At 43.5% G+C, this 11,230-nt stretch overlaps 1 protein-coding gene across 9 annotated transcripts in view; it reads left to right on the top strand.

Moving 5' to 3' along the window:
- The first annotated feature begins 6 nt into the window (after positions 1–6).
- Positions 7–11,230, top strand: part of ARMC8 (armadillo repeat containing 8) — a 107,492-nt gene continuing 96,268 nt past the window's right edge. For 8 of the 9 annotated variants that reach the window (XM_019542839.1, XM_019542846.1, XM_019542844.1 and 5 more), the window contains exons 1-2: positions 7–99; positions 4,578–4,654. In XM_019542839.1, coding sequence (XP_019398384.1) covers positions 55–99; positions 4,578–4,654 — 122 coding nt within the window. In that variant the 5' untranslated portion in view covers positions 7–54. Of the gene's footprint in view, positions 100–4,577; positions 4,655–6,083; positions 6,232–11,230 lie in introns of those variants that run through there. The other variant, XM_019542842.1, reaches the window with a different exon arrangement.

Genomic DNA, 11,230 nt, shown 5'->3' with positions numbered 1-11,230 from the left:
GCCCGGCGGCGGCAGCGCGGGGCTGACGAGAGGCGCCGCCGCCGCGCTCCCAAGATGGCGTGTGTGCTGGAGGCGCCGCTCCGCATGAGCGTCCTCTCGGTGAGGACGCCGGGGCGCGAGCGGGACCAGAGGGCGGCGCGCTGTGGGGCGGCCCCTGGGGTGGGGACCGGGACCAGCGCCGCCGCCCGGACAGGGTCGGGCCGGGCCGGGTTGACGGTATCCGCCGCTCCCGGCCCGCCACATCAGTCGCTCTGCGCTCCGCTCCCCGCCCTGCCCTCGCCGCTCTGCGCTCCGCCCGCCGCCCTGCCTGCTGCCCCATCTGCTGCTCCCGCCCCACCTGCTGCTCTGGTCTCCTCTCGCCCCTTGTCTGCTGCTGAACTGCCTGCCTGCCTGCCTTACTGGCTGCTCTGCGCCGTGATCCCCGCTGCGTCTGCTCCTTGCCCTGTGCTACCCACCCCATGTGCCCCTCTGCTTTACACTTGCCACTCCACCTGCTGCTGTGCTTTCCCCTGTCCTGGATCTGCCGTGGACCACATGCAGAAGTGTCTTGTGTCCCTTGAGGCAGGCATGCCCCAAGTTGGCCACTCCTGGTTTAGGGGATATTGTGTCTCAGTGTTAAATGTAAGAGCCGAAGTAGTGTTTGTATCCTGATACCATTTCTGCCTCATCATTGGCCATCCTTCAATTCAAGGATGATCTGTACCATGGCTCACTGATGGGTCCTCAGGTGATTTAAGAGTCTGATCCTTGAGCCACAGGTCTGTCAGTTTTTGCATTGAATAGTTAAAGGGCTGAGAGGCATTTGGATGTTACCCTGGGGTTTTTCCCATTTTCTTGTCTACATCAGGTTTCATTTTGGATTTCCCCTCTCATTTTAAGTGAGAGCTGTAGTATTACTTTCTCTTTCAGAAGGAAGCTCCTCTTGCCTTGTTCTACCTGCATTTGTGCTGATCCTTGAAGAGGAGTTGGGTCTGCACTTCCTGGAGGCCTGTATTTTTGCTAGGTAGAGCTGGGCAAATAAAAGACTACTCAGTTCGGTGGTTGAAGAAAAGGAGTGTTCTCAAATTGAAGCGGAACTTTTGTTTTGGCATGAGCAAAACGCATGTTCTGTTTCATTTGCAGGCTCTTTAGCTGCTTTGTGCCCCTTTTAAATCATAGGTCACTTCACGTATAACAAAATGCCTTTCAAAGCAAATCGCTCTTCTGAAAACGTTTTGACATTAGAAAAAATCTTCCTTGTTGTGGCTGAAGTAAGTGGATTCAGTGGGATTTCACAAATAGTTTGGGTTATTTCAAAGCTCTATTTTCTGGCATATTTTTACTGTTCACTGAAAACATTTTGCCAACCTCTTGCCTTGTTTGTAAAAACTGCTGTACAGGGATTGTAGAGCACTCTCGCCAGTTCATTACCAGGAAGTGGAAATCAGCTTGGCAATAGAAGCCCTTTGCTCTTGTAAGTCTTCTGGGTCTTCTCAGGTGGCATAGTTGCTGTGCTTTGTAGTGCAGGGAGGAGGCACATGCACTACAGTTGCCCTTTGATCTTTCGGTGGGGTATATTGCTTTTAAGTGGGTACTGAAAGGGATGCTTTCATCCTTTGCCTCTGGGACATGTGTTCATTTACTGACTGCAGTTGTGTCCCATGTTTGTAAATCCTAGCTTGCCAGCCTCAAATGCTGTCTTGCAGTAACTGTATCTTAACTCTTATAAAACAGCTTTTAGATAATGTCCTGCCCACTAGGCATGAAATGATCTAGAGGCCAGTTGCCACTTTTATAATAAATAAGCTTAGTATGTTGTTTTGGTTTGCTTTTCCTTACTAGGTAAGAAGACATAAGTGTGAAACTTGCCTTGTACCCTGGGCCAGGTCCAGACCATGGGGCTCATTGTAGGCTGTGTCCAGCCTGGGGTATGCAGTGGTAGCAGCTTTGGCTGTGGCTTTAGGTACAGGGAGATAGCTGCTCTGGCAGGAGGCATGAGGCTCAGCTCTGGTTTCTGCTGCCTGGCCTGTGCTGGAGCTGAAGCTGCAGCCATGGTACTTGCCCTGTGACAGCAGCAACAGCTACAGTTCTGGCATGGGCAAAGGGGTGATGGTGAGGCCGCTGGCAGAGGAGTTAGGACAGCAGCAGCAATGACAGGAGAAGTAGCAAGGACTGTATCGGTCTTTGCTTGCCCTTCTGCTGCCAATCCCCATGTCCATCAGGACCCAAGGACCCTCGATACCAGCTGGGGTGCATGGCATGCTGGAGAAAACTGCCAGTATCCTGACATCCCTGCTTTACCTGAACTTTAGAGCTGGTTAGCAGGCTAGAAAGCAGCAGATTCTAGATTTGGAAGCTTAATGAAGGTCTGGACCTAAAATCTATCTGGGTCCAGCCTCGCCATGCATTTCTGGTCAGGTGACAGGCTGTGCTGAGACTATCCTTCTCCCTTGGGCAAGATAACCAAAGTGACGTAATAAGCAGAAGCCATTTTTGAAGGAAACGTAGAGCTAGATGCTCCAGGTGGTTCATGTTCTTCCTGGTGGTGCCAGACTGGTTTGGAGGAGGATGGTACCACAGCAGAAATTCAGCTGGATAAAGAGGTGAAGGTTTAGTTCAAGGTTACCTGGCATTCCAAAAACAAGGCAGAGCTTCCACAAATCATCTTCATTCTTCTTTCAAGGAAATTCATCAAGGAAGAGGGTAAAAGCTTAATAAAGGAAGAGAAGGCTCAATTGACGGACCGTAACATCTTTTATAAGGCTGCAGGCCAAATTTTCCAAATCCAATGCCCCGAGCTAGCTGCTTACATATGGCTTTAGGAAATCCCTTAATATGTGACCTTTTTTTTTTCAGGAGTGCTGAATACAAACAAATCTCAATAGGTCAGGGAGACCTGCAGATGCCTGGTACTTTTGAAAATCATGCAACATTTAGTGTAGTGTGTTAATTTCTCAGAAAAAGTATTGGAGAAGGATTTGATAAGATGCAAGACATGCCTTTTATGAACCTAGGCATGTATGTTCTGTTGCTGAGAACAAAGTTAATTTTTGTATTGTGCTGAGATCTGTGAGGGATGTGGAGTGTACTGTGTTACTGTCCCTGTTGGAGTTATGTGGGATGACTCTGTAGGAGACAGAGCCTCAGTGCAATTTGAATAGGTGATGCAGGGCGGTAAGGTGTATTGGAGAGAGAACTTTTAATGGCACTTTTCCTTGCTGTGGAGGGGCTTATGTGGGTGTGTATTCTGCTTCAACAACCTGAGCTGTTTTAAATGCACTCTTTGTAATGTCTGGAAATGCATGATAAATTGCAGTGCACCAGAAATTAACCAAGAACTAATGTTGTGCAAGTGTTTCCTTTTGATACAGCTACTAAACTGTGTTTAAACTGCCAGTTAAGGAAGTGCTGGCATCCAGACCAAACTTGGCCCATATGCCTTGCCCACAGGCATATAGACAAACATTAGAACTCTCAAATTCCCATGCATGTGCCCTTAGCACAGTAGTTCTCAATCTTTTTAGACTTGATACCCCTCCAAAACTTTTTAGAAGTTAGGGGCACCCCCTTTTAACAAAAAAACAAATATGAATGGTTATATTATCATATATATAAATAAAAAACATTAATATTCAGCTCTATGGGGCCAAAAGAGGCAAAGTCTGGGGACACCTGACCAGCAGGGACAAGGTGCTGGACTGCACACGGAACATGTACCAGCCCCCTGCCCCCACCCCCCCTCACAAGGCACACAAGACCTGGGAGGGGCCATGGCAGGTCAAACTGTGCCATGTGCTTCCTGGAAAGCCAGATGAAGAGGCAGGAGCATGTGCTCTTGTTGCAGCCCTTCCTGGTCTGATTCAGTGTGGTGTCTCCCATAAACAGAGGCCCGTGGGTCAGATAGAACTGCCCCATGTTCTCTGCAAACTGAGATGTGGCTGCAGCAGAAAGGCGTGCTTGCTTGCATTACCTTATGCAGGAAAAGGTGCTAGTTCTATTGCAGCCCTGCCCAGTTTGGGTCCTCCTGAAAATGGAGGCATGCAGGGCACAGCATCACCCCACCATGGAGATCAGTGCTGCTACCACTAGGTAGAAGTGCCCCATGCACCTCTGTTTTCAGGCAGCATGTTTGAGTTGAGCTAGAAAGGGTTGCTGCAGAAGTGTTGTGCCTGTCAGAATAATGAAATGCAAGCAGATGTGCCTTTCTGCTGCTGCTGCTTAGTTTGGCTCCAATGTGGCACTTGAAAACAGAGCTGTTTGGAGCAGTTTCATGCTATGGTGGTAGCAGTGCCAGGGTTGTGGCACCCCTGGCAGGTTCTCCTCTGGCAGCACCCTGATTGAGAACCATGGCTTTATCACTTCCTCTATCTGAATATATACACTGTATAATCCCTTCTCCAAAATCACCCTCAAATTCTAATTTGGATGGTTTCTGGTAATAAATACTGCCTATTTGAGTGTGATCGTTTAGTTCTGTCATTACCTTTTTTTTGGTAGGTTTTGTATACTCTTCTGTCTCCATGAGGCATTCCTGTTTGGGATCTGTAGTTAAAGAATTGACGTAGATTCATGAAATGTCTTTTATCTTTCCTCTGCAGGAAGTCACGGCTAGCAGTCGCCACTATGTTGACAGATTATTTGACCCTGATCCCCAGAAAGTCCTGCAAGGTGTCATGTAAGTCATATGAGCTTGAGCAGTTCTCACTAGTAGGCTAGATCTTCTTGACTCTGAGTTATTTTGCACTTCAAGGGAAAGAAGGAGGTGGCTTGTATTTTTATAGAGAAATTTAGGAAATATTTGGAAAATATTACATGGATTGAATACAAAGGTGACAAGACTAGTTTAATGCATTTTCTTTTTGTGGTCCATATTTTTGGTAGCCCAGCCACATAACCTTCAAGAACAAGGTTAAACATTATGTGAGCACTTAAAAGACTTCTTTTCATAAATTTATTGTAGGCACATGCTCCCTGTCTTCTATGTCTCGTGGTACTTTTTTTCCTTATTCAGTTACCGCAGTAGATGTTACCTTTCCCTCATAGTACAAAGGAACATGTGCCAATACTATACACCAAGAGATCCAAAGGTTTCTTTTGGCTCTCTCTTAAACTTAATCCAGGCAAAATCATTTTTTCTTTCTTTTATGCTAGCACCAGTAGTAAGGAGATGTCTTTGATTGAAAATTTCTAAGGAAAAATATGTTTTGAGCCTTTCAAGTCTGTAGGAAGATGGTGCTATGATTAGCTCACTAGCTCTCCCTACTTGGATCTACAAACTGCCTCTCTCCAACAGTAGTTAGCAACATGGCAGGTAAAGTTCCAAGCTGCTCAGGAATTACTCTTTTTGTGGCAGAACCTGGCTTTTTCATAATGGCTGGAGCTTTCTGACTCATTTCTTTTTTATGTTAGCCAGAGTTCCTGAAATACGTCAGAAGAGAGGCAGAAAATGTCCAAGGGGTGTGTTGCTTTCCTACTAGTTGTGATCATTTGAGGTGTGTGTGGTCCCCGCCTTACCCCTTTCTCCCCATGTGCTAGAGCAGGGGTCAGCAGCCTATGGCCCAGGTACCAGATCCAGCTTGCAGAGAGGTCTGACTTGGCATAGTGAGGTATCAGGGAGCTGCATCAGGCTGTGCTGCCCCTATGCACTGCACAGTTTCACTTCACTGTAGACTGTTCTTCTATGAAGGACTTGAGCTTGCCATTGCTGTTGAGGGGCTGGGAATCTGCCAGCCAGTCCCTGCGAGAGTGGATAGGGGTGGAGACTTCCAGCCCACAGCAAGGACTGGTCATAAGATCTGGCCCATGTTGGTAAAGGAAGGTTGCTGACCCTTGTTCCAGAGAGATTCTTGACTCTGACAGATGGCCTCTGTTGTTTTAGATTCACTAAATGGTCCTTGGAGCACTCTTGGGGTCACTGTGTTCTGCTGTAACTGAAGACGCATCTGACTCCCATCTGATGTCTCAAGTGCTTCTTTAAATAGCCTGTCCAATTGAGATAAAGGGTTCTAGTCCTGCAGTGTAATAGGGAACCAATAGGTTCCCTGCTTCTCTGTTTAGAAAAGTCAGACTCTAGTTTTCCTTTCCTTTCCCATATCTGCTTTCAGGGAAGGCTAAGGTCCATAACCACTGGTGGTCCTGTCCATAGCCCAATGATGGAGCTGGAAGAAAAGGTCCTATCACCTGGGTTTGGACTGTGGACCATATTTTTGACACTTCTGGCCTGCATCTTCAGCCAAGTACCCCTAGAGTGAGGTAGGTGAGCAGATGAATGGATGTGATTCATTCTCCTTTGAATAATATAGATCCTTGTATCCAGCTTCTGCTAATCCAAGGTCATTTTAGGAAGAAGGGCAAAAGTGCCTTATTTGACTTAAGAATTCCTGGAAAAGATATTGAGCTTGAAGTGGTCCCGTGATTGGAAAAAGTCTCTATCAGCAGGGCATCTTGGAAGCTTTAGCGAATTTGAACAAGTCTTTTAAGATCTTCCATCCCCAAGACATGGCCATTCTTTCATTTCCTATTATTCTTTGAATTTCAGCTGTAATACAGAGAGTTGGAAGGGACTTTAGGAGAACACATCTAGTTCAACCCCCTGCTCAAAGCAGGACCAACCACAACCAGATCATCTCAGCCAAGGCTTAAAAACTTCCAAGGATGGAGATTCTACAACCTCTCTGGATACCTGTTCCAATGCTTTATTACCTTCCTAGTGAGAGAGTTTTTCCTAATGTCTAACTTCAACTTCCATTGCTGGAACTTGACCATTGCTCCTTGTTTTGTCATTGCTGTAACCTGGGTCTTGATTTCAGTTGATGGAATTGTGGCTACCAAGGACTGCATTCTTATTAATTATTAGAATGTTTTGGATTTCTGTCCATTGCCTTTGAACAACTGTAATAGTCTGCAAACTCCTGGTTGTTGCAGCACTCTGTCACCTGTTCTGTGCTTCACGTGGATATAAAGACATTGCAAAGGAGTCTAGAAAGATACTTGAAGAAATCCCTTAATTTGGAGTTTTACGTTTTCCTAATAATGTAACGTTTTGGGTTATCCTGAAATCCCTCTTTTCTACAAGGCCAGGGTTACAATTTCTGGTAAAGGGTCCTGAGCCTTAGCCAAGTTCATTTGGGTGGGGTGAAACACATATCTGAACATTATTTGGACCTGAAGATCATGGCCAACAAGTTCATATCCTATAATTTAAGATGAAACTTTTAATTACAGCTGCCAACTCTCTTCCCTTATCGTTTGTTTTTGCACTGGGAGGGCTAGAGAAGTTGATGTCATGGTGGCCTTTCTTCAAGGTAATTGGGTCCTTCTTTCAGAGGAGCTTTTTCTTTTTTTTTTTCCCTCCTCCCCCCCAAAGCACTTTGGCTGCTGCTGTTTCAAATGAATATGGTTTTGAAGTAATTTTGGGACAAAAGTCTTAAAGAATTCCAAAACTTCAATTCACATCCTTTCTATCATCTCTTCCTCTGTGCCCCATAAATATTCAGGGTGTGAAAGACTAGTACTTATTGTTGGGGACCATGATTCAGGTTAAGAGCTTGAGTCTTAACTTTTTCTTATTCATGATTTTGGGGTGTGTGTGCTTTTTTAATGGTGGAAATGCATACTGCCTTGTGTTAGATCTGCCTCTGACAGTGTGCAAGGGCAACTTCAATATGGGATTTCTGGCTCTTTAACTTTAAAAGGGAACTAAATGTTGAGGGACAATCGCCCTAAAAGAATCATACCACAAGCCCTTTCTATAGTAAAGAATTTTAACCATTTGCAGATGAATCTATACTGCTGAATTAGTGTGAACATAAACTAGACAGGGTGGGCTCCCCACTCCAAACTGTAGATAGTCCTCCCTCAAACAGTTCTGAGGACTTTCATATGAACAAACAAGTTGTTTAAAATTATTGAAAGGTTATAAAACTTGAGTTGCACGGTAAATTTCTCCAACTTGGTAGAACAGCATTTTAGCAAGGGACTATAGTAGTATCCTTACTCATTTCAAGCAACAACCTTCATTCTTATCCATTCTTCATGCTTCCCTAAAGCTGAGGGCACCCTTGTTTGCTAAAGACAAGAGTAAATTTTTATTTCTCTCTTGTTTTAGGTGGGTTGCTTATCAAGGCCTGTTCTTAGAGGTATCTTGTCATACAACGGCGTTCCGGATCTTGTGAATCACAGGTTCACTACCAATTTCCACCAGTTGTGTACCTCTCTCAAAGGCTTGTTTTGCAAGGAAAGTTCTTCCAGATGACATTTCAGTTTCCAAAAGTGTTTCTACAAGATCCATTCATCAGCTTACTCTTCAGCAACCACCAAGCGTTGGCCTTTTTGGCTTAACCAATTTTTTTTTTTTGTTATGGTAGACTGATATTTTGGTGACACTTGCCCTCTAGAACTTTTTCATTCAGTCACTGGAATTGCAAGAAATATCTCTTGGGTTAGTATTTCCTAAACTTTTGCAAGCCTTGTCCCCTTTTAGCAGGGCTGCAGGATGCTTGCTTCATTTTCCATGTGATACCGAAGAGGAATTATTTAAATTAGTCCTTTTTGTGCCTTAGTTCCCCAATGGATGTCTTTAAGCTTTGAGAAATGTTAGTGCGGATTACAGAAAATACTTTCTATGCTTGCTTATGCTTTGAATATGAAGAATCAACAGTGCTGATATTTGAAGTATAACTGCTGGCACCTTGAGTTAAGACGCACTGAAATGAATGGAGCAGTTTGCATCTTGGAGCTATAATTTCAGAAAGTCTGCAAACATCTCTTTGTATTGATTACAGTCAGTATTTGGAAGATCTTTAAACTAAGACCCCAAGGGTTGAGGGATAACTGAATCTCTCTCCTTCTCTAAGTTAGTCTTTTTGGATATAGGGTCATCTCAAATAAAATTGGTTTTCCTTATGGAGAACTTTCTGTCCTTTCACTTGACAGAGAATGTTCTGTACTGCCTGCTGGCTTCTGCTGGGTTAGAAAATAGTAGGTACCCACAAGTAACACGTAAAATTAGGTTTCTTTTCTCTATTTTTTGTTGATAATCTTCTCTCGGGGGGGGGGCCCTAGCTAGAACAAATATTTCTGAGGGGAAATGAGGGAGGCAAAAACTGCGTTGAGAGTGATTAGGAGAGACTGAGGGTTAAATTAAAGTAGTGAAAGACTTTCAGTATGCTGGGGGAGGAGAGAAGATATAGGGAGAAAAAGAGATGTAATATGGGAAGGAGAGGAAGAAAAAGTAAATGCATTGTAAATGAAGCAGAAAGTTCTGATCATACAAGAGGAAAAAATGATGCCAAGGTGGGAAGGAAAGGAACAGTATAAGAGCGCACAACAGCCTACGTTTAGAGTGTGGTGACTTTTGCTCTTGGAACAGAGAGAAAGCGTAGGTTCCCAAAGCTAAGTTATGTCTCTTTCATCTAGCCTAGAATGCATTGGGCACATGATGCCAATTAATGTTTGAAGACCTGTAGGTGATTCTTCTTAGCTCATAGAAGCTGCTGGGAGCCTGTGGGTACTGTTACTGAAGCTAATTATTAGATCTACCCTTGGGGATGGTAAGATACTACTTTCACTTCAAGAAACTCATGATTCCAAAGTTTTTCAAGTCAGTCTTTTTTTTTTTTTTTTTTTTTAGCTACCAGTTTTAGGTTATACAAATTGGTGTAAAAGATTACATGTTGTTGTTTTTTTTTTTTCCTTCCTAGGAAGTCAGTTCTCACTTTGGTATAGAACAAAATTGTATTTCTATCTTTCATGTTGGCAGTATAGGTTAATAGTCCTATTTACACATGTGCCTTGTTTTACTAAATTAGAGTTTGGAGACTTTTTTTGGTATAGCTGTATTTTTTTTTTCAATTTTATTAGACTAAACACAAACTCCTACCATTCAGGTTTATACTAGTTGACAGCAGGATGAGACTTATCCTAAAAGGAAGATGGAGGAATGATTCTGGGAGGGTCCCTGCTTTATCTGGGGAGGCACCTAGGCTGTTGGCACTTTCTTCCCCCTCCCTCCTCACAGCTGCTCTGGAATTTAGTTATAATTCAAAAATGCTGTTTGTTATTTTTTGCTTTAAATGTGCTCAAAATATATCCAAACATCAAAAAACATTTTGTACCTTTTAATTAAATGGAAGTAGTAATATATGTAGTTGACAAATTGTGCTGATGACTTTGGTTACCATCTTTTTGCAGTGTTAAGAATTAGCAGGACTCATTCTGTCAAACTTTTTTCATAGATTAGAAAAGGAAAACCCAAGCCTTTTCTGCTCTTTCTACTCTGTATCAGTTTGTCTGCTTTGAGTGAACTAATACATTGAGCTGGATTAGCTGAATATACTGAAATGGAGGAAAGATTCTTTTGACACCTAGAGAAAAGGTGACTGCTATTGAAAGTTTGTTTAACACTGCATCTGGTTTGTATGCCAGATGCTTAGCTAGCTACACTTCCTCTCCACTTCCTAAAGTTGTGGAAGTACCCATTTACTTATTAAAATAATTTTCGTTGAAAAGAGAGAAAATGAATAGAGAAGGTTGTGCCTTAATATCGGCTGCCATGATTTCAAGTTCGGTTTCACCTATGCTTGTTTTTTCCAAAAAGAAAAGTTCTGAAGTCCTTTTTATGCATCATGGCTAAAGGCCAAACTTTGCTTCTAAAACCAACATAGTAAGTAGTATTTGATGTAAGAGCAATTTCTGCTGTGTACCAGGCAAAAATGAAAGTATACTGTAGGTGATCCACAGGGAGTAGAACAAGCAGGCTCAGGCTCCTAGCTGCTGCGCTCAGTTACTTACTATAAGGAAAGATCTTTTCCATCCTGCCCTTCAAAACCAAGGTGCATATCTTACTCCAGGGCATGCTGTATGTGAAATAATGCAGTATTTTAAGACTCTGAACACCCCTTCTTGAGGCACCAAGCATGTGACACTTCACAGAACCTTTAGGTGGCAGTCTTCCATCTCTAATCTACTAACTTTGTCCCTTTTTTCTTGACCTTTGCCCTCACCATCTCCTCCTACTTCCACGAGGAGACCACTTTTCCAGAACAGAAGAAATTCCAGCTATTCTACTTATACTTCGTCAATAACCCAGGCAGCAGGTTTGACAAATTAATTAGCCTTGCACCAACTATTGTACATTTTCTTGTTCTCTCTTAACTACTTTTTCCTTTCATAGATTTCATAGACATTAGGGCTGGAAGGGACCTCGGGAGATCGAGTCCAGCCCCCTGCCCAAAGGGCAGGAAGTCAGCTG

Source organism: Crocodylus porosus, unplaced genomic scaffold (genome assembly GCF_001723895.1).
Source record: "Crocodylus porosus isolate Cpor-Errol unplaced genomic scaffold, CroPor_comp1, whole genome shotgun sequence".
Taxonomy (NCBI): Eukaryota; Metazoa; Chordata; order Crocodylia; family Crocodylidae; genus Crocodylus; species Crocodylus porosus.
The sequence above is the reverse complement of the archived record's forward strand: the minus strand, read 5'-3'. Positions and strand labels throughout refer to the sequence as shown.